Source organism: Oryctolagus cuniculus, chromosome 11 (assembly GCF_051225735.1).
Source record: "Oryctolagus cuniculus isolate XC-2025 breed Fujian yellow rabbit chromosome 11, ASM5122573v1, whole genome shotgun sequence".
In the NCBI taxonomy this organism is placed as follows: domain Eukaryota; kingdom Metazoa; phylum Chordata; class Mammalia; order Lagomorpha; family Leporidae; genus Oryctolagus; species Oryctolagus cuniculus.
The window spans coordinates 24,408,046-24,432,244 of NC_142877.1; the positions used below are offsets into that span (position 1 = coordinate 24,408,046).

At 63.5% G+C, this 24,199-nt stretch overlaps 4 protein-coding genes across 9 annotated transcripts in view; 1 reads left to right on the forward strand and 3 right to left on the reverse strand.

Moving 5' to 3' along the window:
• Nucleotides 1–1,021: 1,021 nt before the first annotated feature.
• NECAB3 (N-terminal EF-hand calcium binding protein 3) lies at nt 1,022–19,806 on the forward strand. 2 transcript variants are annotated; one of them, XM_017341677.4, is made up of 13 exons: nt 1,022–1,224; nt 2,877–2,901; nt 4,086–4,194; nt 5,124–5,149; nt 5,350–5,447; nt 11,664–11,800; nt 12,281–12,399; nt 12,517–12,596; nt 12,697–12,759; nt 13,140–13,252; nt 13,375–13,452; nt 13,766–13,857; nt 13,946–19,806. In XM_017341677.4, exons 1-13 carry the CDS (start codon nt 1,108–1,110, stop codon nt 13,972–13,974), a joined length of 1,086 nt encoding a protein of 361 aa, XP_017197166.1. In that variant the 5' UTR covers nt 1,022–1,107; the 3' UTR covers nt 13,975–19,806. The 2 variants fall into 2 exon arrangements, with proteins under 2 accessions (XP_017197166.1, XP_002710847.1); XM_002710801.6 differs by having other exon boundaries at nt 1,023–1,224; nt 12,697–12,750.
• Nucleotides 5,466–8,243, reverse strand: ACTL10 (actin like 10). Its single transcript, XM_051840253.3, has one exon. The coding sequence runs from the start codon at nt 8,239–8,241 to the stop codon at nt 6,400–6,402; it is 1,842 nt and encodes a 613-aa protein (XP_051696213.2). The 5' UTR covers nt 8,242–8,243; the 3' UTR covers nt 5,466–6,399.
• C11H20orf144 (chromosome 11 C20orf144 homolog) lies at nt 9,359–11,646 on the reverse strand. Its single transcript, XM_051840254.3, has 2 exons — nt 10,197–11,646; nt 9,359–9,749 (listed from the first exon to the last, which is right to left on the reverse strand). The coding sequence occupies exons 1-2, from the start codon at nt 10,320–10,322 to the stop codon at nt 9,375–9,377; spliced, it is 501 nt and encodes a 166-aa protein (XP_051696214.1). The 5' UTR covers nt 10,323–11,646; the 3' UTR covers nt 9,359–9,374.
• The window catches only part of CBFA2T2 (CBFA2/RUNX1 partner transcriptional co-repressor 2), a 130,492-nt gene continuing 125,373 nt past the window's right edge, over nt 19,081–24,199 (reverse strand). For all 5 annotated transcript variants that reach the window (XM_089308114.1, XM_089308113.1, XM_089308115.1 and 2 more), the window contains one exon: nt 19,081–22,948. In XM_089308114.1, the coding sequence (XP_089164240.1) occupies nt 22,649–22,948 (300 nt within the window). In that variant the 3' untranslated portion in view covers nt 19,081–22,648. The remainder of the gene's footprint in view (nt 22,949–24,199) is intronic.

The window sequence follows — 24,199 nt, forward strand, 5'->3', positions numbered from 1 at the left end:
CAAGTCTGGCTGGGAAATGCCGTTCCCCACGTCCCTTCCTCGCCCTGCCCCGGTCAGTCTCGTTTGAGCCTCATGACTCCAAGAAAGGTGGGCATCTTCCTCCTAGCTAAAGATGGGTCCAGTAGAGAATCTTGTCCTGAGAAGTGACAAACCGCAGGGGGTAAGTGGACTCCTCCTTCGCCTGCCCCCAGGCAACTCACCAGTTGGCTGTGTTCATTCTGGGTAGTTGTGGGCCTTGTAAACATGCAGCAAAGAGGTCTTCCATCTGCTGGTTCACTCCTCCAAATGGCCACAACAGCCAGGTGTGAATGACTTCCCTTGGAGTCTCAGAGGCTGGTGAAGATTCGCACAGATGAGATCTGGGAGAGCTTCCTGGAAGGGGGGGGGGTGCTGGAATTGAGAACTGCAGGATGAGTGGGAGCTAATCTGAGTCACTCCAAGCAAAGGCCCTGGGGCGGGAGGGGCAGGGATCCTGAAACAAGGGATGGAGAGGGAAGTGGAGTGCTGTGCTTCTCTTGGTGGTGGGGGGGGGGCAAGGAGCTACTAGGCCCTCAGGGTCCTGTGCACTTGAACGCCCCATCTGCCTGCTGGGCGGAGACAGGAGGTGAATTCGAGGGTGGGGCCAGGATGTCCGAGGCCTTGGCCAGGTGGCGTCCAGTGGACCAGCTTTCTCTGAGCCAGTCCCAACAGGTTTTCCCAGAGGTCAAGCCCCTTGGGGGTGTGGCCCACTTGGTGTCACTCATGCTTCTGCAGTTTGCAATGTTTATCCCATAGTAGTCTGGGGCTCTCCCTCCGGGTGGGCATGCACAGCCCCTCGCTGTGGGCCTTCAGGGGAAATCATCTGCGTGGGTTGGTCCTGACCGCGTGGTGGCTGCAGCTCTGAGAGCCTCCTAGGGCACTGTCCCAGCCTGGGGGTGGGGGGCTTGCTGGGGCCGGGGTCCAAGCTGGCGCTGCTCCGGCCTAGCAGGAGGGGGTGGGGCCGGGGGTGTGGCCCTGGCCAAGCCAGCGCCAATGGGCGGGCTCCCGCAGCCCTCCGAGCCGAGCCGACCAGCGCCGGGAGGGAGCGAGGGAGCGTAGCCCAGCCAGAGGCGAGCGGCTGGTGGCGCCATGGCATGCGCGGGGCTGCTCACCGTGTGCCTGCTCCGGCCGCCAGCCCCCCGGGCCCCGCGCCCACCGGAGCCCGCGCCGGACAATAGGCCCGCTGGACATGCTCTCTTCCAGGACGTGAGTGGGGTGCGGGCTGGCTCGCGGGGTCTCTGCCAGTGTGTGTGTGGCTCTCTGCGTCTGTCGGTGTCAGTGTCTCCCACTCCGGGTCCCTTGAGGCCGTGCCCCTGCACCCCTGCCTGTCTGCCCCTCTGTCCCTCTATTGTGTCCCCACTTCTGTCCCTGCTGCCCCCATCCCAGACCCACCCTGTCTCTCTGATGGGGGTGGGGGGGACTGCAGCCCCTGACGGCAGGAGCAGTCTTGATGCCAGCCCAGTGGTAGACCCCGGCTGGGCTGCCCCAAGCCAGGGGGCATGGACACAGGAGGAGCCCCTCGTGACCCAGTGTCCCCCCCCTCCCCACTGCGCGTCCCGCAGGCCTGAGGCCGGGGCAGCCGAGTCCTACAGTTGGTAGGGGCGCCCACGCATGTCCTGTGGCCTGGGTACCCCTCCTGTGGGGCAGCAGGTAGCCCTGCAGTCCCCCAGGCACCAGTGTGGAGCAGCCTGGCTGGGCTTCGGCTGCACTCTGTACCCTTGGGCTGAGTACCTCAACCCCCGCCTGCCCCCACTCCAGCACCCCTCTTTGGGAGAAGCCACACCCCTGCCCCCTCCCCACTGCCCCCAGTAGTGACTCAGCAGCTTGACCGAGTCCTCCTGGCTGGAAGGGACCTGCCTCTTCCCCCTTCCCAGATGGAAAAACTGAGGCCTGGGGGGGGGGTCTGTCCTGGGTCACCCGTGGAGGCAGGGACACCACAGGATGTGGCCCCAGATGCCCTCAAGGCCATCGTAACGCCCCTGCCCCCGAGTATCTCCGGCTTCCCCACCCAGGCCACACTGGGCTGCTGTGTGACCCTGACCAGGGACAGGCTTCCAAGAGGGTTCCTTCCTGAGCACCCAGCAGGAGGGGCTGGCATTCGGGAGCTGGAGCTGAGGCTCTTGTCCAGGCTTTGGCCTCCCCCTGCTTGCCCGGCCAGCAAGGGCTGCCTGCGGCGACCTGGGGTCTAGTCCCGGGGACCTGTCTTGGTTCTGCTCTTTGCTGCTGGTGCTGTTCCTCTTCAACTCATTGATAAAATCCGCTCCCTTCCACCCTGCGCCCCCTTTGCATGAGTGCACACCCTCCTGTGCTCCTGCCTTTGCCTCAGACCCTCACAGCCACTTTCTAGGGAGGCGCACCCCTAAGGGGTGAACCCCAGGCTGCTCCCTCCATGGCTAGTGGGCCGCTTCCTGCGTGGCGGTCCTCAGTAAGCACAGGGAAACAGCCCGGAGAGGACAGAGACCATGGCCACACAGCAGAGCTAGGGATTCGAGTCTGGGACAGCTGCCCAGACTCCCTGAGCCGCATCTTGGCCATCTCCCCACACTCCCTCAAGCTGGGACGGTGCCATGGTCCAATGCATCAACTGGGACTTGGGCCAGCCTCTAGTTGTGGGAAGTGGATGTGCAGGAGCTGGCCCGGAGAACCCCCGCGGCCCCCGTGAAGCTGGGCCCTGCGGGGGAAGCGAGCAAGTGGTGTGACCTGCTGGGCGCTCTTCCTGTGCAGGCACAGCTCCTGCAGGGCTGAGCGGAGCAGGGGGCTGGGCCCAGGTTGGGCAGAGAAAAGACCAGGGGTGCAGCAAGGGGGCCCTCTTACCTCCCAGGCCCACTCACAGCTCCCACCCTGCCTTTGTCCTCCAGGTGTTCCGCAGAGCCGACAAGAACGGTGAGTCTGGCTTCCCCTGGGTCCCACCGTTGGGCAGGGTGGGGGGCTTCAGGCCCTGGGAGAGTTGGGGGTTTGTGGGAGCACAGTCTAGGATGGAGGCAAATCTGGGGAGGACCTGAAACGAGAGAGCCAATCAGCAGCCTCCCCAAGGAGGCGAGTGTGGTCTGGCCGTGCTGAAGGCCTGTGGGAGCGATGCTCATGCAGTGCCTGGCACAGTGACCTCGTGTTGTCCTCACAACCACCATCTGGTGGGAATTCTTCACCTCATGCCACAGAGGAGCAGAGGCTCAGAGAGGTAGAGCAGATGGCCTGACGCCACACAGCCTTAGGTTGGTGGGCCTTGAACCCAGGTCCGCGTGACACAGGGTTCCAGATTCCCCGTTTGAGGCACTTGGAAGGGTGGGAAAATGGAGACAAGGCTGTGGGGGACGTCACTCAGATGTCCGTTTCCACCTGACCCACATTCGGGCCCAGGGAAGGCCTGGAGGACCAAAGTCAGGTCTTCCTGTCCTGGGTCCGGGGCGGCTTCAGAAGCTGGCCTGAGAAAGCCTGGAAGCGAAAGCAGGGCCCCCCGGGGAGCCCCCACCGTGCCCGATGGGCCCGTGGAGGCTCGCACTCAGTCCCTCCACGGCGGAGTCCTGTCCCCACCCCTGTCCCTTCTCATGTCTCTTCACGCTGGGGCTGACCACTGTCCCAGACTGCACGGGGACGTCTGCTGAGAGACCAAACCCCCGGTGTCCTTGGCCGTCCCCTTTGACCACTCAGCCTCTGCTGACGGAGCCCAGCTTCCCTGGCCGGCTGCTTCCGAAGAGGCCCCGACAGCCAGGAGGGTTCCCTGCGCCTCCCTGTGGCTTCTCCGTGAAGGTCCGGGGCCAGCCCGGATGGATGTGCACCGAGCCTCGGCCCCAAGTGGCGTGTGGGCCCTGCCGTGCTGTCCCAGCCCGTTCGGTTCTCCGTCTGGCGAGCCTTTGTGGCGTCCCTGCCCAGGGCTGCACAGGAACTGCCCTGCCCCTTGGGTTCCTGCAAAGTGGGCCTGTTCCCTTCAGAGGGTACCGTTGGGTGCAGCCCCCTTGTCCCCGGAGGGTCTGGGCCCCTACTCAGAATCCTATCCCCGCTTAGGGGGCGGGGCCTGGGCCAGGAGGGCCTGACTCGCTCCCTGTGCCCTGCTCCCACCCTGGCCGCAGACGACGGGAAGCTCTCGTTTGAGGAATTCCAGAATTACTTTGCCGACGGGGTCCTCAGCGCGGGGGAGCTGCGGGAGCTCTTCAGTGGCATTGATGGGCGTCCTGCCGCGTGAGTGCGCGAGAGGGGGCTGAGCCGTGGGAGGACCGCGCCGTGGGAGGCCAAGCATCCCGACCCTGCCGCGTCCCCTCTGCCGCCGTTCCTGTTGGAGGATGCGGGCAGGGAGACGGGGAGGGGGGGCGCCAGGGCTCCGTGCCAATATTACCCATGTTCCTCCCCCTCCCCAGCTCCAGTCTTGCCCACTACACTGCCTCCAGCTGGGACCCCAAAATAGCCAGGCCTGAGTCACCACCCAGTGGCTCAGCCCCCCTTCCCCCATCCTGCAGGGACCAGAGGATGCCTGGGGACAGCTGGGCCCTGCCTGCTTTCCTCCCCACCCCCAGGGCTGCAGGTGCATGTGCACGCACAGACCTCCCCACGGGTGCCCCCCCTGCACGCTCGGCACGAGCGCGCCCTCCTCCCGCGCTTCCTCATTCTGGTGCACAGCCAGGCACGGCTGTGCCTGCCTCACTTCCCTCCGTCTCCGTAGGATCAGTCCCAGGCTCTGGGCCGGCGTTCAAGCCTCCTGAGACTTGGGCTAAAGCCTTTACAGTGCTCCCCCTCCCTCACCCACCAGACTTCTCCATTAAATTTATCCCTCAAGGCCAGCACCTCCTCCAGGAAGCCCTCCCTGACCTACCAGGCAGTAACCTATGCCTTCCCAGGATGCCTTTCTTCCTGCCTGTCCTTCCCAGCTCTGACCACTCCTCTCTGGCCTAAGTTCACATCTGTCTCCTCTGGCCTGAGACCCCCTTGAAGCCCCATAGCGGGTCTGTGCCTTTGTCCTCCCAGACCACTCGCTGGGGCCTAGTCCTCTGCCCACTGACCAGCTTGGCTGGGGTGGAGTGGAAGTCATGTCCTTGTCGGCTCAGTGGGGAGCTGGTAGGGCAGGGGATTGGCCCGAGTCTAGGGTCTGAAGGGCGCTTCTCTTTTCCTTGCAGCAACGTAGAAACGGAGAAACTGTGTGGTGAGTAGTCCTGTTGGGAGCTTTTGTGTCCAGGGGCCCCTGGCAACCGGGAGTGGCGAGGGCAGGTGTTCCGATGGGACAGCCTGGGCCAGGCTCAGGGGCCCAGGCCTGATTCCTGAGGGACCCCAGGCGGCCGCAGGGCAGGTTGGGCGGGTGGGTGGGAGGCTCAGGAAGGCCCTGAGCACTCCCTCCGCCCGCAGACTACTTCTCGGAACACCTGGGTGTCTACCGGCCTGTGCTGGCCGCGCTGGAGTCGCTCAACCGGGCCGTGCTCACCGCCATGGACACCACCAAGCTGGTGAGCAGAGGGGCTCCTGGCAGGGCGTGCAGAGTGAGGCGGGCGTGGCCGCTGCGCCGTGGCTGGGGCTGGGGAGCTGGAAGCCCGCGTTCCGAGGCTGGCTCTCTCCCCCCTCACTCTGGGCCTCGGTTTTCTCATGTGAACCAGAGGCAGTAGCAGAGCCTGCCACCGCGCATGCGTCGTGTTGGTCCCAGCAGCCAACGGCAGGGTTTTTGTTTTATTCTCTGCCCTGCTCCCAGCACCCAGGCCAGCGCCTGGCACACAGCAGGCTTCAGGGCGGGAGCTGCATGGGTGTGTGTGTGTGTGTGTGTGTGTGTGTGCAGTACTCACACGTGTCTGTAGGTGGCGCCCGCCGCAGCACGGGAGGAGGCAGCCGCGCTCCGTTCGTGCCCACATGTGTGTGCCTGTGTGGTTCCAGGCCCTTGTGTGGTGGCTTCAATAAGTCAACTGCCTTTGATGGTTCCTTTTAAGAAATAGCTCCACCCCCACTTACCCCACAGCTCCTACAAGGAGGGGAGCAGTGGGGAGGCCCAGGACTGTGCTCCATCCCACTTTTTATGGAAGGGGAAACTGAGGTTCTCAGTGGAATCACTGGGCAGGGGCAGGGCTTGTCCTAGCTGCGTGCAGGCGAGATCTAGTCCCCACCAAAGGTCTGCTTCCAAGGGGCCTGGCAGCGTGGCCACATGGTGGGGATGAGGGACACCAAGTGGGGGCATGCCTGCCTTGTTGCCGTGGAAATGGGGCTCCAGGGGTTTGGCTGGACTGGCGTTCCAGGACCTGGAAGTGGTTGCCGGAGACAACTGCTGGTGCTGCTGAGTGGGGGCGTGGCCTGTCCCCAAAGAGGACCCTGCCGGCTCCAAACGCTTGCCCATTCTTTTATCGGGTGCTCCAGGGGTGAGGCGCTGCGGCACCCGCCCGGCCCAGCGCCTGCAGCACCCCCTCCAGTCCAGACTCAGTCAAAGACTTCGTGCACCAGCCTGGGGCCACACTCCTGGTACATGGCCCGGGTCATCCAGCGGCGTCGGAACGAGTGCAGGGAGGCCACCATGGAGCCGCCTGTCCACACCGCGGTGCCCCGGCCAGGCCTGGCCACCAGGCGGGGCCTCAGGGCTGCGTAGCCGTGTCGCCGGCACTGCGCCTCCAGCTCCGCGTCCAGGCGCTCGGGGAAGCCAGGGAACAGCGTGGAGCCGCCAGCCAGGACCACCGTGCGGGCCAGCTGCGTGCGCAGCGTGGCCGGCACCTTCTGCAGGGCCCGGAAGGTCAGCGTGGGCAGCCCCGGCGCCGTCTGGCCCAGCAGGCATGGCTGGAAGATGGGCTCGGGGCAGCGGAAGCGCTCGCTGCCCAGGCTGAGGGAGCGCCCGTCGCCCACGCAGACGCTGGCCGGCCGCTGGCGGCCCGGGTCCCGGAGGTCAGCCTCGAAGTCCAGCGACACGTAGCAGCAGCGCTTCTTGAGCTGTGTGACCGCCTTGCGGGGCAGCGCCCCCGGCTGCAGGTTGGGGCTGGCCGCCACCAGCATGTCCCGCAGGTAGCGCGACAGCGTGCTGCCCGCCACGTCCAGCCGGAAGGTGGCCTCGTGCCACGAGTGGCCCGCGTAGATGGGCGTGGCGTGGCACACGCCCGCGCCCGCCTCCACCGCCAGCCCGCTGAGCGCGCCGGCCGAGCAGAGCGCCAGCAGCGCCGTGCTGGCCACGTGGCACGCGGGCACCGCCAGGGCCTCGAACAGCAGCTCGGCCGCCCTCTCGCGGCCCGCGGGCGGCGCCGACGGCGACTCGCTCACCAGCACGGGCCACTGCTCGGGGCACACGCGCAGTCTGCCCACCAGCAGGCGCTCCCACAGCCCCTCCAGCGCCTCCCAGTCCACGACCACGCCGTGCTTGATGGGGTGCGCGCGCGCCACCCCGCCGGCCAGCTCGCAGCCCGGCGCGCCAGGGCGCACCGGCCGGTCCCAGCTGGGCACCAGGCTGGAGCTCTTGAGCACGACGCGCGGGTGGCCCTCGCCCGCGAAGCCCGCCTTGGTGAAGCCCGAGCCGTGATCCACCACCACGGCTATGCGGCCGGGCGAGGGCGGCCGGCGGGCCCCGCGGCTCCTGGACGCCTGTGTCATCTTCGAGGCTCGGCCGTGCTCTTCGGCCTGGGGCCCTGCTCCCCGGAGGCCCCGCCTTTCACCGCCTGGCTCCGCCTCCCGAGCCCAAGTCCAAGTCCCGCCTCTTCTGGGCCGGCTCAGCCGTGGGCCCCGCCCCAGCGCCGCGCGCCGCTGCTTCCTGGGCTCCTCGCCGGCCGTGAGACCTGGCTCGCGTGGAAGGCGACAGGGCCCGCCGAATCCGTTCAGAGGCTGAGACACCGCCAGGAGGGCCGGAGCTGCGGCAGCGGGAGGGCCTGTGGCCAGGCCGTCCGGACGTGATTCTCGCCCTGGGGACCCAGCAGCCTCGTTCCGCTCGCCTGGACTTGGAGGATGAAGGTCCTGGTCCCGCGCTCGAGGAGGGATGGGAGAAGGAAGAACGTGGATTGGACGCATTGTGACCTCAGTCCTCGGCCCCTCCCCACGGAAGCTCCCGGCACCCTTCCTCTCCCGGCAGCTGTGTGGGCAAAGGGGGGTCCCACACAAACAGGCTGGTTCCTTCCCAAAGCGCTCTGCATTGTCCAGTGGGCCCTGCACCTTCGAGGCCTTCGACTCCCTGTGCAGCCCCAAGCAGTCCTCTCCCTCTGAGCTGTCTTCCTCCATCCCCTTGCACAAGGAGGAGGCCGCGTCTCGTGTCTGTGGGCGCACACTTTTTGGGACCACTTTGGTGGCCATTAGGAGGATGTAAGCTAAAGTGTGGGGTTTTTATTTATCTTTTAAAGATTAATTACTAGAAAGAGAGAGGCCTTCAAACCTACTGGTTCACTCCCCAAATGGCCGCAATGGCCAGGGCTGCGCTGATCCGAAGCCAGGAGCCTCCTCTGGGTCTCCCACACGGGTTCAGGGGCCCGAGAACTTGGGCCATCTTGTACTGCTTTCCCGGGCCACAGCAGAGAGCTGGACTGGAAGTGGAGCAGCCGGGACTCGAACCAGTGCCCATATGGGATGTTGGCACTGCAGGCGCCAGCCCCTGAAGTGTGGGTTTTATTGCAAGGCTCTGTATTGGACACCAAAGGCAAGGGCACAGTCAGGTGTCAGGAGCTAGGTCTGATCACAAGGCTGTGGGGAGCCAGGAGGTGCCCTGGCGATGCAGTGCAGCCCCAGGGAGGGCACTGGCGGGACTTACTTGGGCCGGTCCCGGGAGGCTCATTGCACGAGGAACCTGGGGGAGGTGAGAAGGCACAGTTCTGAGAATCCGCGGGTCAGGCCCCCGGACAAGGGCAGTGGATCGCATTGTGGGTGACACAGGCGTGCCTTCTGTAGGTTCTGAGGGGGCCGTGTGAAGCTGGTCACCAGTGGGGGGCTGGGGAGGAACCACTGGATCTTGCCCCCAGGAACTGTGCCAGGCGCCTCTCGAATGACTTAGCGAGCATCACCCTGGAGGCCGCGTGTGGCCATAGCCACCTGGAGGCCCAAGGGGGAGGAGTGAGGCTGGGCCTGCAGAGCGCCCTGGGCACTTCCTTGGGAGGGGGCAGCAGCGTGGGGCTCTAGAGCAGGGAGTGTGCTGCCCCGGACGGACGCGGGCAGGGCCGGAGGGGGCGAGGCCCAGGGGCGCCAACTCTCCTGGGCGAGCTCTAGACCCTGACCCTCCCCGCTTCCCCGGGATGGTGTCTGTTGGCTGGGGCCCTCCCTCTGCCTGCGCCGGGTGTCTTTGTTGTGGGCTTGCCCTGCCCGCCACCCTTGGGCCTGCAGCCCTGGCGCGGTAGCTTTGCCCGGCGCCCACCCCTCTCCGGCAGAGCTGGCAGCGGCCGCGTTGCTCTGAGCTCTTTATTGGGCCGGGTCTCTGGGCAGGGGGCTGCGCCGGCGGCTCAGGGCCGTGGGCGAGGGCAGCGGCGCCGCTTGCGTGGCCGTTCCTCGCCGGGCGCCGCGCTGGAGGCGGGCGGGCTGGCGTCGGGCCGCGGCCCGCTGCCGGGGGCCTTGGGCCCGCCCGCCGCGCGGCGCCCGTCTTCGCGCAGCCTTGCGTCCAGCAGTAGCAGCACCACCAGGATTTTTTTCATCTCTCTCTCGCGTGTGCCTTCGCGCCGCTCGGTGCCGTCGCCCGCTCCCCGCAGCATGGGCGCCGCCGCGGGGAAGCCCACCGAGCCGCGCGGCACGTCTTCCCCGGGCTGCGCTCCTGGGCCCGCGGCCGCCGCCTCGGCTCTCTGCTGCCGCTTGTCCAAGTGGAGAAGCAGCAGGATCTTGGCCTGGGGGAGGGGCAGGGCATGAGGGGAAGCACCCTGTACGGCTGCGCCCGCCTCCCGGGGACCCTCAACCACCTGGTCTTATCTCCCAGGACCTGTCTTCCCTGGCGGAAGTGGGTGGGGGTCCACCCTTCCCTGCTTGGCGCCAGGGACCCTCACCCAACCTGCCCACCGCGGCAGACCCCGGCCCAGCCCCGCTGGCTTACTGAGAGCCCACCCTCCCAGCCTTCACCTACCCCTCCTGGTCCTGGGCCTCTGCTCCTTTGAGGAGGGGGGAAGGGCTGGGGCGGTAGGGGGTTCCCCGTGCTACAGCCCCCAGTAGCTGGCAACCAGGGCTGACTCCCTGGCTGGCCTGAGGCACATCTGCCCAGGGTTGGAAGCCTGGGCACCTTCTGGCTCCCCGAATCCCTGGCCTGCTCCTGGGCCCAGTGCCCACCCCCCAGCACTCACACCCGGTTTCTTGCCCTTGAGGTGGCTGAAGAACTGTTTCCTCCCGGCCTCGTCCGCGTCAGGCGGGATCTCCTCGCAGGCCTGCGTGGGCGCTTTGGCCCGCTTCTGGGAACTGCTGTTTCCCATGGCAGTGCTGGTCACCACTGGGGGCCACGGCCCAGGCCACCTCTGCCCTGCCCGCCGGGGACCCTGGCCTAGCCTTGGCCTGGAGGCCACATTGTGACCTCATGGTTGACCTCACCACTCCAGGCACCCACTGGCAAGTCTGGGTTCTGTTTACTCTGTGACTTCTGGCCTTGGTTTCTCATCAAAGCTGGACTTGGGATCGCAGACGAGGGCCTCGGTGGGGAGTAGAGAGGAAATTCTGTGGTGTGGGCCTGGCTTCTGGCCTCCACTGACCCAAGTCTTCTCATCTGTGGAATGGGCTCAGCCGTGCTTCCTGGAAGTTGCTGCAAGGGTTAAGGGCAATTTCGTGTAGCAGTGCCTGGCGCACAGCGGGTGCTTGTGTCAGCTGGGCATTTTGGTTGCAACTAGGGGAAACCCGTCAGCCATTTTAAGAACCAAAAAGGGAACGTATGAGAGGACCTCCCGGGGACACATGCTACTGGCCTGTCGCAGCAGGGAGGCCCCAGCCCTCTCCGTCCCTGTCTTCCACCGGAAGCCTGGCCCAGGAGCTTCCCACCTGGTGCCTGAGCCGAGGCAAGTCGTGTGCCGGCCCAGGTTGCCTGTGCCAGTGGGCAGGGTCCTTGTTGGTGTCATTTCTGACAGCAGTGACGACAGCTCTAAGGGGTGGAGGACTTGTGTGCCAGGTGCTGGGCTGAGCCCCAAGTAGGACGTCCCTGACGCAGCCACTCAACGGCTCCGTGTCATGAGTGTTAACGTTCTTATAGATGGGGAAACTGAGGCACACGGAAGTGAAGGTAGCGCGGGAGTTTCTGAGAGTCCTGAGGTGGTCAGCTCCCTGACCTCTGCCCACCTTGGGGGGTGAGCGGTAATTCTTGTTGGGGCCAATGCTGGTGTGATGTGTGTGTGTGGGCAGCAGTCCTGGGTCTTGTAGCTGCGGCTCCTAGTACAAAGTTTATTGCATGGATGAATGAACAAGGATGTAGGTTCTGAGTCTGGGACCAGCTGGTAGGTGTGGGGTCACATGACACCGTGTGCCACACCCTGCCCTCGGATGGCCTGTGCGCACTGCCCTCCGCCCCACCCAGCCTAGCTGTGCGGGGGGCTCACTGGCCATAGCAATCCTGAAGGCGGTAGCCCCAGTGGGGAAGGGGCCTCGTGGTCCAGAAAGCCAGCTGGCCAGCGGCCTCTTGAGAGCCGGCCTCACACCTGCGAGCAAGGAAGGTCGCGGTGCCCGCTTGTGCCAGGTCTGCCTGCCCCCGTGCTCTGACGGCCACGAGGGAGCGAGCAGGAGGGCGGCTCCCCGCCCAGGCTGGGCGATGCCACAGCCCCTGTGCCCCGCAGGAGTACGAGCAGGCCTCCAAAGTGGACCAGTTCGTGACGCGCTTCCTGCTGCGAGAGACGGCGAGCCAGCTGCAGGCCCTGCAGAGCTCCCTGGAGGGGGCATCCGACACGCTGGAGGCCCAGGCCCGCGACCTGCGGTACGTGAGGGCCCTGCCAGCCCGGGTCCCACGCAGGAGTGCCTGCTGTCCCCACACTGCAGTGCCCTAGGCTTTCCCAAGCGGATGAAGCAAGCATGATTTTTTATTATTTATTTGAAAGGCACGGGGCAGAGACAGAGAACCTGCTTGTTCACTCTCCCAGTGGCCGAAGTGACGGGCTGGGCCAGGCCGAAGCCAGGCGCTTCTGCTGGGTCCCCCGTGTGGGTGTCAGAGAGCCCAAGGACTTGGGCCATCTCCCACTGCATCCCTAGGTGCAAAACCAGGGAGCTGGATTGGAAGTGGAGCAGCCTGGACTTGAACCGGTGCCCACATGGGATCGTGGCACTTTGCCACAATGCCGGCCCCTGAACTCCAGCATCTTGGAACTCACCTTCGTGGGCAGGGAGACCCTGAGGGACCGAGGGTGGCGGGCTCTGGGGCTGGGTGGTGGGGAGGTGGGCTGAGCCACCCCTTCCCTAGGTCAGATGAAGAGAGTGCTGAAGTGCAGAGCAGGCCCCGCGGCAGCCGGCGGGCAGGGCGCAGGGCCCTGAGAATTGTCCCTCGGTCGCCTACCTGGTCTCCTGGCTGCTCGGACACAGGTGTGCCTGCGGCGGGGTGGGTGTGGCATCCCCTGCACCCCAGGGCCTGCTCCTCCTGTTGGGCCGAGGGGGCTCCCGGCCCAACAGGCCCACGCCTGACCCCGCCGGGTTCCTCAGGACGCAGCTCGGAGGCCGAGTCGCAGTGGCGGCTCCAGGTCAGCCGTCTCCAGGAGCTCATCGATCAGCTTGAGTGCAAGGTGAGTGCTGTGCGACCGCTCCCAGGCCAGGCATGCGGGGGGGGGGGGGGCAGGGCAGGGGGGGCGGCCCGGCCTGGCCCACACTCGGTGTCTTTCACAGGCCCCCCGGCTGGAACCCCTGCAGGAAGAGGACCTGGCCAAGGGGCCTGGCCCGGTGAGGCAGGTGGCTGGGTGTCAGGGACGGGGGTGGGGTGGGGTGGGGGGGCTCCAAGGGCCCCCTGCAGTGCATGCCTGCCTCTCCCCCGTCCCGCTCCCCGCCTGGCTGGTGTTGGGTTTTGGGGTCACTGCCCCTCTGAGCCTCCATTCCCCATCTGTGTTGCTCAAAATCAGGTCTGGGCCAGTACAGATGGAAGCTGGTGGGGACAAACCACAGAAGAGGGGGACGATGGCTGGATCGTGGCAGCCACTTTAGAGATGGGGCGAGGAGGATGGAGTCAGAGATGTTGGGGGCCAGGTGGCGGCGGGAAGGGTGGGGTGCTCCTGCAGGCCGCACCTAGCCCCTCACCCTGCGCTGCGCCCGCTAACTGGAGCCTCTCTTGCCAGCACATCCTGGTGGCCCAGAGGCAGGTGCAGGTGGCAGAGGAGGCCCTGAAGGACTTCCACCGGGCCCTGTGCTGCTACATGGACTTCACGGGGGCCCAGAGCCGTTGTCTGCAGTGAGTGCCCAGCTGGCTGGTGGTGAGGGGGGCGCAGAGAAGGGGCTGGCGCTGGGCGTCCCGGGCTGGGGGCAGCACCACAGCAGCCCCGGGCCGGCCCGGCCATCTCTCTGGCCCTGCAGTGTGTCCGCCCAGAAGATGCTGGAGCAGGCCTCCTTCACCCTGTATGAGTTCTGGCAGGACGAGGCCTCCTGGAGAAGGTACGAGACGCCCACCAGGCAGCACGCCGCGAGCACGGGCCCTGCGGGGAACCCGGCCGCCCTCACTGCCTGCTCTCCCAGGGGCCAGGCGAGGTGCTGGGGTCCAGCACTCAGTCCTGCTGTCTCGTGCCACACCTGACGCCTCACTGTACCCCAGTGCAGTGGACACTGATGTACCCCTTTCTCATGGGAGAAATGGGCTCAGAGCCGGCGCGAGGAAGGCCCTGGGGTGGGAGTCCAGGGGCGGGGCGGGGCGGGAGGGGCCTGAGCCGGGGCTTCGGGCTCAGCCGGCTTCCCCGGGCGCCCTCCCCAGGCACCAGCAGGCCCCCTGCAGCAAGGCCTTCCAGCGCATCCTCATCGACCACCTGCGGGCTCCAGACACCCTCACCACCGTGTCCTTCCCAGGTGTGCTGCAGCCCCAGTGCCCGCCGCAGCCCGGGGCCCCGGAGGGCAGTGGGCCTGAGATGGCTGACGCCCACCTCCTGTCCTGCAGCCTCCTGGTGGGTCATGAATAACAACTGAACCCGACCTGCAAAAGCCAAGGGCCCTGCCTGCCTCCCCGGGAGCTTCTGAACGGGTCAACTCGGCACCCAGCCCGGGCCCGGCCAGCTGCTGGAGGCCTGAGCCCAGGGACCAGGGACCGGGCTGCTTGCTTCCTTTCTCCATCCGCGGATTCTGTTTGTAGCTTCGGCCTCCAGGGCACGCTGACTTGCACCCGGCTCAGGAGGCGTGGACTCTGGTCCCTCTGCCCCTGCCTTGCTGTGTGACCCAGGGCAGTCCCTTCCCACTTGGGCTGCCTAGCGGGTGTCCTGTTTCCTTCCTGCTGTCTTGGGACCAGGCTTCTGCTCTTCCCCAAGCAGCAGCAGAACCAGGGCTGATGCTCAGGGAACCCCGACCCCTGGAACCTCGTGCCCTGAGGCCGGGCCGGATCGGTCTGCAGCGTGGGGTAAGGACCTGGGCGTGCCCACCACCCTCCTGGGCTGGCTCCAGACTCTTCCAGCACCCATGCCTGCACCAGGCACCTGAGGAGGATCCTGGGTTGGTTTGCATGTCATCTGCATATCATCTGCATGTTCTCACCCCGTCCATTCTCAGGGCACTAGGGGAAGCCCCAAGGTGACCTTGTCAAGTAGCAATAATTTGGGCCCAGAGATGCCTGCTGCCCACAGAGACCTCTGAACCCTGGCCTGGACTCCAACTCAGAGGCAATAAAGGCAGTGGTCACCTCTGCGTCGCGTCCTCTTCCTGGGCAGGGCCGGAAGCTTTTCTTGAGCAATCAGCGACTCCCGTCTCGAGCCCCCATGCCGGCAGGGTGGTGGCCGGCGTAGCGAGGGCAGCCTCGTGGTGACACGGTCTCCCAGGCCTGCCAGAGGTCTGAGCTTCACCACACACTCGGCCTCCTCCGGGTCCTGGACACTGGGCAGAGTCCTGTCCCCTCACCCAACCTCCTGAGAACAACGGCCGAGTCAGGTGTAGCGGGGGAAGGGACCTACCAGGCACCTCCACAGGTAGTGCCGAGCTGTGTGCCTCCATGGAAGCACAGGTGGCACCAAGCCTGGGCTGGGGTGCAGGGTCAGCAAGTTTCCAGGCGCTGAAGGGGAGGAGAGCTTGCCCTGTGGACAGGGGGAGGCCGACGGGGCGGCTGAGGCCAGGGTACGGTGAGAGGGAGTTGGGGTGAAGCTGGGGACGTAGGGCCCTGAAGGGTGACTGGCAGTGGGCTGGGCAGTAAGTGCCCTGGTGGTAGGCCTCCAGCAGGGTCTTATTTCTTAATTGTTTGAAAGGCAGAGAGCACCCTACAACTGGGCTGGGCCAGGTCAAGGCCAGGAGCTGGAAATTCCATCCAGGTCCCTCACGGAGTGTCAGGGTGCACATTGGCACAAGGCTGGGATCGGGAGCAGAGCCAGGGGCTGGTACTGTGGTGTACTGGGTAAAGATGCCACCTGAACTGCCAACCTCCCATGTTCTGAGTCCCGGGCCCCTGCACCCACATGGGAGACATGGATGAAGCTCATGGCTCCTGGCTTGACTTGCCATTTGGGGAGTAAACCAGCGGATGGAAGACCTCTCTCTCTCTAAACTGCCTTTCAAAGAGCGGGGGGGGGGGGGGGCTGGTGCTGTGGTGTAGTGGGCCAAGCCTCCACCTGCAGCGGCGGCATCCCATGTGGGCCCCAGTTCATGTCCCAGCTGCTCCTCTTCCAATCCAGCTCTTGGCTATGACCTGGGAAAGCATTAGAAGATGGCCCAAATGCCTGGGCCCCTGCACCTATGTGAGACCTGGAAGAAGCTCCTGGCTTCGGACTGGCCCAGCTCTGGCCATTGCAGCCATCTGGGGAGTGAACCAATGGATGGAAGACCTCTCTGTCTCTCCCTCTCCCTGCCTGTAATTCCAACTCTCCTACCTCTCGAGTAAATAAATCTTAGCAAAAAAAAAAAAAAAAAAAAAAAGGCAAAGCAGAGCTGGGGCTTGAGCCTATGCACTCAGATGTGGGATGTTTTCCACCCCTCCTTTCATGTGAGAGCCAGAGACTGGAGTCAGAGAGACACAGACAGAAAGCCCCCATCCTCTGGGTCACTCCCTAAATGCTTACGACAGCTGAGGCTGGGCCAGACTAAAAGCCAGGAGCCGGGAACTTGCGCCATCATCCACTGCCTCCCAGGCCGCACGGTCAGGAAGCTGGATGGGAAGTGCAGCAGCTGGGATTGGCACTGACGCTGTAGCCCCAGCCCCAGCCCCAGCCCCAGCCCCAGCCCCAGCCCCCAGCGCTCCCCACTCTACACAAAGATGCTGGCACTCCTCGCGCTCAGTGCGAGGTGCCTGGCGGGCTCACCTGCTCCGTCCCTTGCCGGGCTTGGGGCTGCTGGGAAGATGCTGCGGGGGTGGGGGGCAGTCCGTCCTGCAGGGCCTCCTGGAGAGAGATCTGGTGTGAGCTCTCCAGGCAGACACGATTGTGGGGGGCAGGCGGGGTCCACAAGGGCACAACTGAGGAGTGTGGGGACACAGAGGGTGTCCCCAAGCCGGTGCCACGTGCCCATCTCCTCTCAGGAGCCCCACCCTGGGCTGACCCCAGTCCCCAGGTACCAGCCCCCTCTCACCCGCAACAGCAGCAGCTTCCCCGGGGTTCTCATCTGCACTCTGACCCCCTCCCACCCACTCTAACAATGCTGTCACGGCGACCACTAACCACACCTTTCACTGGCACCCACTCTTCAGCTCCAAGTTGCACTCGCATTAACAATGAGTGCCACCACCTACCTGTGCAGCCCCTCCCTGGCCCGTCCACTACTGAAGCCCCTCTCAGCCCTCCAGGGGTGGTCTGGCAGCCTCTCCCAATCCCTGCCCTGGGTCATTCTTCAACTGTCACCAAGCACCTGTTTGGTGGCAGGTGCTGGGGATGAAGAAAACATCCCAGGCTGCTGACAGCACCCAGGTCAAGTGCAGAGTCCAGAAGCCAAAAGAGCTCCAAGCTCCTTGGCCAGCTGCCGCGCCGACCCTTTCACCTACTCCCTGCACCTGCCTCCTCACACCTGCACCCGTGACTCACCTGCACACTCAAGCCTGTCCTGGGGGCCTGGCTCAGTGCCAGGCAGGTGCTGGGGAGAGCAGCAGGCTGAATGGAGGCCAAATATGCACACTGGGCCCCCTGGCCCAGCCACTGCGAAGGCGAGATGAAAGGACTGAGAGCTAAGTGTGTCTTTGGGACTTCCTCAGAAGAGCCCACTTGAGCAAGACCGTAGGCCCACAAAGGAGGGAGTCCTCAGTGACTTGCAGATGGACAGATGGCCAGAGCAATGCTAGGATGGCAGATCAGGCTGCACAAGGTGGAGCTCACTTGGGAGGCTCCCCAGAAGCCCCGGGAGAACGCTCGGGGCAGAGAAAGACGGTGCACCAGGGGAAGGCCACAGCAGCAGGCCCCGCTCCGTCCACAAGAGGGCGCTAGCACCAGGCAGTGACACTGACCCAGGCTTGGCGGGCTGTCTGGGTTTCCCCAATCTCCTGAGGGATGAACGCTGGGAGCATCAGTCCCCTTGAAACACCAGGGTGGAGACAAGCCTGATCATTTATTTCCCCTTCTGAGACACCCATCGATGGCTTCACCTGCACCCTCCCTCTGCCAACCTCCCAGAAGGAATGGCCCTTTCCCACTTTCCAGCTTTCGTTGTGACAAGGAGTCCCAGCAACACGTGTCATCTTTAGATGACTAATGGCGCCCTGAGCATTCCAGTGACTGTTTTCATTTTTGCCTTGCCACGCCCCGGCTCTGCCAGTTGCTTCCTCCTCCAGCACTTCCCTCCGAGGTCCCCCATGCCTGGAGCCCCCATCAGCTGATTTCTGTTCCTGCTAACCCGGCTCACCGTGGCCTGTGCCTGGAATGCTCTTTCCCAGACAGCTCATCCTAAGGTGGATACTGCCGCATGGGAAGCCGGGAGCGCCTGAGCGTATTCTCCCAGACCCCGGGAGCTGCTACAAGCCCGGCATGATCTTCACCTCTGAGCCCCGAGGGCGAGCAGACCTAAGGCCAGTCTCTGGCAATTCCTTTTCTCAAGCAGGGGCGCAGAGGGCCCCAGCTCAGACAGGTGGGTTCTACCAGGCCAAAGCCCTGCGCCTGCGGGGAGGGAGCCCCGGGGGTTCGCCCACTCGCCTCTGGATTCCAACTCCAAGTTCCTGGGATTCCTCTGCAGGTTTCCTCCTCGGTACCCAGCTACTTCTGTGGTTTCAGCTTCGTTTTTCCTGGCCCTCAGGGAGTTCCTGTGTGTCCTCTGTGACCTCAGCACTGCAGCTCCAACATTCATTACAATTTAGCTGGCACCTGAGAGCTGTGCGGTGCCGCTTCTGCGCCGCGGTGCTGTCGGGCTGGCTCAGCGGGGCGGGCGGACTGAGGCCTGCATCCAGCGGCAGACGGAGGCCCTCCTTGTCTTCCAGGGCCAGGGCACAGGTCAGCCCTGCTCCCTACTCCACACCTGAGCCAGGCCTCTCTCGCCTTCTAGGGGCCTGGGAAGCTGGGGGTCCCAACAGGTCTCTGAGGCAGGGCTGCTCCAGGCAGAGCCCACGATGGTGCAGGTAACAGGAGTGAGGCCTCAGCCCCAGGAGCCAGCCCGTCACAGATGGCTGCGACTCCACACGGGTGCACACCCGTGTCTGCACCCACGACAAGGCCATGGACAGCACTCCCCAGAGGCTGCTGGGGGCTACTGGGAAAGCAATGTGGACATGGTGCCAGGGTGCCGGAAGTGTTCAGCAACAGAAACCCCACTTTGGAAAGTTCACCGCAGACGCTGACTTCCTAAGTCATGCCGTGACTGCCCAACAGGAGGCGAGTTCAGAAAACCATCCAGCCATTATGCAAATAAGGCAGCAGGGACAGCACTCAGGAGTTAACATCAGTGTAAAATGGACACGCAGCTAGAGTTCTGGCTGTTGCTGGTGCTCGAGCACAGGCCCCAGGGTGGGCACGAGCGGCGGGGCAGAGGCCCGGCTCCAGGCCCCAGCAGCTTCCTGTGCCCAGAATCGCCGCCGTCACAGCAGCCCCAGGCCACGAGCACCGCTGTGGGCACGAGGAAGGGACACAGGTGGCCAGCCGGCATGCGGCGTGTGTGCCCCCGCCCAGCCCAGCCCAGCAGAGGCAGAAAAGGAATATAGCCTTTTATTGACTACTTTAAGTAGAACAAACTAAATACATATTTAACAGTTTTGGTTCGTTTATACAGTACATTAAATAAGTTATGCAGAGAGCTGAGTAACGAAAGTTCTATCAGAGTAAAATGACAAAGCACAGAAAACCCAGACGGCCGCGTCCTGCAGGGCTGGACACCCCCCGCCACTTCGCAGACCGCGTGGAGGCCTCCCTCTAGGTCCATTGTAGGCTTTCTTCAGGGCAGCCGGAAAGCCCGGGAAGTGGACCGGACGCCTCTTAGCCAAGCAGCTCTGCCAGCTGCTTGTCTGCCAACTCCAAGGCAGGGACAGGGCTGTCCCTAGCAGACACCAGCCACACATGCCCTATTTGGTATAAGCATCAGCGAGTATCCACTGGGCAGCCGTAGGCCTGACCAGATGGGGTGTGCAGGAGCCAAGGACGACGACGCGGGGGACACGAGGCCCGCCCTCGGGCCTCCCCACCCCCACCCCCGGCCGAGATGGAAAGGTCACTGCACTGGTGTCTTTGGAAATGCGCACGTCCACGCGTGTGGGCAGAGGCAGGAGGGGACGTTTTGGTTTCTCGAGGACAGACACCCAGGGGTGGAAGGCCCCCCCTGAGCAGCTCGGCCAGGCCCCAGGCCAAGGCGGGCAGCTCTCCTTCCTGCCAGCCGCCATCTGGCCCTTGTCAGAATAGCCCAGGTCCTTCTGGCTTTCCTCACATTTGGTTCAAGCATGCCACCACCTGGTTCTCTGCAAACAGCTAAAAATCATCGAAGAAAGTTGGCGGTGGTTACTGACCCGGAGCCCAGCTGGGAACCTTGGTTCTACTCCAGTTCTGAAGAAAGCCTCTGAGAGGTGTCCTATTTTCAATGGTTTCTCCAACCCATAATCCTTTCCGCGGACTCCAGGACAAGTGGCCAACTGGCCATTTTCCCGGCGTTCGTTCTGAAACACTCGCCACCGCCGCACGATGCCAGAGCGGCTGCTGCTGACGCCTCACAGAGCTACTGGGGGCCACGTCAATGCTGGGACAGCGTGGGACAAAACGTACACAGTCTGTTTGTAAGCATCTGGCCCAGATGGGCAAAGACGTCCACCTGTGCAGGGCGGCGCGGGCCTGTGCTGGGTGGATGTGTCCTGTTTCTGGACCTACAGCCTGGGGGACAGCGACAGCTTGGCTCGGAATGGTCCAAGAACAGACCCCCACCCCACCCTGTGCATCACCTGACCATCTGCTGGAGCGTCGGCCGCAGAGCTGGGGCCACTGTTGGGGAGCAGGTGCAGGCACGCAGGAAAACAGAGGACGAGCGAAGACAGCTCCCGCGTTGGCCACCTTTGATTCCTGCCGTCACCCCTCACTTGGGAGAAGACTGGAGGGTCCCGGCAGGCGGCGGTGAGCCCAGCATCGTGTGCAGACATGGCAGCAGGCGGGCAGTCAGGTTTGCTTTTGGGTTCCAGACCAACGTCAGGAAGCCTGCGACTGACCTGACACTCCCTGGACCACGAGGCAGCCTTTGCCTTTCCTGTCCACCAAACACTAACTGGAGAGGCTGGGCCTCGGGGCAGAGGGGGAGCCCGAGTGTCCATTTCCAACCCGGAACCTAGGGTGGCGTCAGCAGGAACCAAATATCGAGCAGGGAACCTGGACTCCCTCTTGACCCCCTAGCTAACGGGGGAAAGGATTCTTAAATCAGAAGAGGAAGTCTTGGACAGACGGCCTGTGATGTCTATGTGAACTCTGGCAGAATCAACCCAGCAAAGGCTCTGAGAGCAGAATCATGGTGCGGACCAGCACCCTGCTGTGTAGACTGGCACGAAACCGTGCTGGAATGGCTGCCCAGGCAAGCGCCAGACCTGCACGCTGCACGCAGACCGCAGCTGCAGAAGCTGACCTTGGGCTCTGGTACCGACTGCTGGGTTGTGTCTGGCGCTTTATTCCATCCATTAAAGCCTGAGCTCCCCCGGCTGTCTTGTGGCTACTCAAGACGGAAAACCTGCGTAGGTTAAGTCTAGGCTGAGAGCAGAGCCCCTGTAAGCCACCCTCTCACTGTACCAACGCGGGGCTCCACAAGATGTCTGGGAGACACCCCGCGTCTTAGGGCAACGTGGGTGGGCCCCACTGCGGGGCTGACTCCGCCCTGTTCGTCAGGCTGCCTCATCAACTGCTGGAGTTCACCCGGAGTCCACGTGCCCCGCTGCGAAGGAACACACTGTTATTTTGCTGTTCTCTCTCTGGGGATAGCTTACTTTATATGCAATGAAATTTTGAAACCTAGGTATTCTGAAGGTTCTTGTTCCAAGTTTCTTTCTAAGACTGAAAATCCTTGTTGAGAAGTCACCATGAGTGCGGAGCTGGCGGCTCGCGGGGCAGAGGGGTGCTGGGCCCTTGGGCTCTGGGCCCTGAGACTCTGAAGGGGAACAGATAGGAGGCATCCTGTTTGTCAGACAGCCAGGTAAGCAGCTGGGACACTCCTTGAAGACAGGAAGAAGAACTGATCAGGCTTTCCAGTAATGGCTCTCGTGTTTCACAAAACCTTTCTGAGTTCAAAGAGGGGAGGAACCCAACAGGTAACGTAAGAGAAGGAAGCTGAGACTGCTTGCCTGGTAATAAGCCATTGCAGTAGGTCTAATGACACGGAAATGTGAGGCCTGAAGGAATCTTTCAGGTGCGGTAGGGCCATGTAGATGAGACTGGGTGTGGCACATCCTACAGACACCGCAGTTCGTCCAGCAGGACCACCAAAGCAGGGCCCCAGGGCAGGCGATGCCCGAGGTCTGGGAGGTAAAGAGAAGCGGATCGAGAGGACAGGCGGAGGGGGAGGATCTGAATTTCCAAGGTGATGGGCTTGGGAATCTGGCGATGCTAGTGGCCGACATGCTCGGAGACAGCAGGCTCCTGCAGGCGTCTCCTCGCGGAGCCTGGTTCACGCACTGGAAACAGCACTTGGCACAAGCAAAATTAACTGAGAGAAAAAAATAGGTCCCAAGGTAAAGTGGCCAGTCAGGTGGCAAACTCTTGTCCAGAATCATCTGTGGTGCTTGGGGAAAAGGTACTCATTCTTTATTTGGGTGTCATTATTGAAATGGTGACTTCTTTCCTGTCATCTGAGTTTCCGGTCAAGTCTGCAAAGCAGGGCAGAGGAGGGCGTCCCGAGGGCCATGTTTTGCCTACTCAGGTCCCAGAAGGCCAACCTGTGTCACCTGCAAACAGTGGAAAGGGAGGCGAGGGGCCGCCTCCGTGCCTGCTGCGCCAGCTCAGCTGGGCCAGCACGTCCGACAGTCTGAGACTCAGGAGCGGGGGAGCTGGTGGCCCACACGGCATGCTGGCTATGCCAACTTCAGGCAGGGGAGGAACGAATCGGGGAATCCACGGAGGTGTAGGCCAGCTTGGGCCAGCTGCCTGTGTGCAGCTACAACGGCACGCTCGTCCCATCAAGTCCCAAGGGGTGGGGAGTGCTTGCCCCACGCTTGGACTTGTTCCTGTTCCCTCATCTTCTCCTGCTGGTGACCCCACAGCTCCACGCCTGGCGCAAGGGCCACCAGGCAGGCGGGCTCTGGGGCTCAGAGCCCATTGCTGTCAATGGCTGTCACGGAGGCAGGTGTCGAGGAGCGCGAGGTGGTTGCCGAGGTCTTGTCCAGGGCCGGGCTGGGCACGCTGCAGTCAGCAGAGCGGGCCGAGGAGCCCCGGGCCCCGGGCAGCAGCTGCCGGCTCTGGCTGTGGGGGCTCTGGCTGTGCAGGCTCTGGCCGCAGAGGCGGTGGTGCCGCTCCCAGTCCTTGTGCTGGCAGAAAGAGCCACAGTACCGCGCGATGTTGCAGCCGCTGCACGTCTCGCTGGCTTTGCGGCCGCAGTTCCAGCAGTTCTGCAAGACACGGCATTGGTTAGTGGCGGCGGGGACTGCGGGGCAGGCCAGTCACTCGCCACTACTGCCCGCTGGTCCTACCTCTGCTGCCATCTGTTGAACTGGGGGACACCCAGCCCCCTGCCCTGAGTCTTTCATCTATAGAACAGGAAAATACCAACCAGGGAGGGCTGGGGTGTGGTGTGTGCGTGTATGGTAGGCAGGGAGATGAGGGGAGTGGGTGAAAAGAGCCTGCCTGGCCCACCTCAGCCACAGACTCCACTTTCCCACTGGTATTTCAGTCCTGAGGCATCAAACTGTTCCAGGCTCACCCAAGCCAACGACTAAGAGACCACACGCCCAGGGATATGTCAGGATATGCTCTTGCAACTCCTGATGGATGAGGGGTGCCTCCGTTTCCCTTTCTTCCTTCTTTCTAACAGTGCTGAACTTTTAACGGTGTTTTAAGGGAGTACTGGGAAAACTGGATCATTTCCAAAATGTTCCAGTCAGGGAACGGGACGGGGACCAGAGTGGAGGCAGCTGCCATTTTCCCTCTGCCCTCGCTTCCTCTCACCAGCGTCTCAGCACGGATGGGCTGAGCACAGGAATATTTTTGGCATGCTTGAAGGGCCACTCAGAACTCAGGACCCTGGAAGTCCAGGTCAGGGAGTTTTGTTTGTTTTTAAACTGATTCTTTTTCTTTTTTTCTTTCTTTTTTTTTTTTGACAGGCAGAGTTAGACAGAGAGAGACAGAGAGAGAGAAAGGTCTTCCTTCCGTTGGTTCACCCCACAAATGGCCTCTACGGCCGGTGCGCTGTGCTGATCTGAAGCCAGTAGCCAGGTGTTTCTCCTGGTCTCCCACGCAGGTGCAGGGCCCAAGCACTTGGGCCATCCTCCACTGCCTTCCCGGGCCACAGCAGAGAGCTGGACTGGAGGAGGGGCAACCGGGACAGAATCCGGCGCCCCAACCGGGACTAGAAGCTGGGGTGGCGGCGCCGCAGGCAAAGGATTAGCCAAGTGAGCTGTGGCGCCGGCCTTTAAACAGATTCTTGTACTTTCCTAGAGGGAAGCAAGTGCTACTAGAGCTTGGACAAAACCACCAGAGGAGAGGGTACCACGGAGGACGCACTAATTAATACAGTGGAAGACCCGAGCCAGGGGAGGCTTGGTGTGAGTTGCAAGGAACAGCCCTGAAACCAGCAGAGGAAAGGGGCAAGGCCCTGCTTAGACAGCTGTCCCAGGTCCCAGGCACACAGAGGACACGTGTGC

Bases quoted from the DNA above. Each gene is read 5' to 3' on its own strand.
- NECAB3 (XM_017341677.4), top strand. From the start codon at position 1,108: ATGGCATGCGCGGGGCTGCTCACCGTGTGCCTGCTCCGGCCGCCAGCC. The intron at 1,225-2,876 runs GTGAGTGGGGTG...TTTGTCCTCCAG, and splicing joins GACATGCTCTCTTCCAGGAC to GTGTTCCGCAGAGCCGACAA. The intron at 5,448-11,663 runs GTGAGCAGAGGG...TGTGCCCCGCAG, and splicing joins CCATGGACACCACCAAGCTG to GAGTACGAGCAGGCCTCCAA.
- ACTL10 (XM_051840253.3), bottom strand. From the start codon at position 8,241: ATGGCCACCAAAGTGGTCCCAAAAAGTGTGCGCCCACAGACACGAGAC.
- C11H20orf144 (XM_051840254.3), bottom strand. From the start codon at position 10,322: ATGGGAAACAGCAGTTCCCAGAAGCGGGCCAAAGCGCCCACGCAGGCC. The intron at 9,750-10,196 runs GTGAGTGCTGGG...CCCCTCCCCCAG, and splicing joins TCAAGGGCAAGAAACCGGGT to GCCAAGATCCTGCTGCTTCT.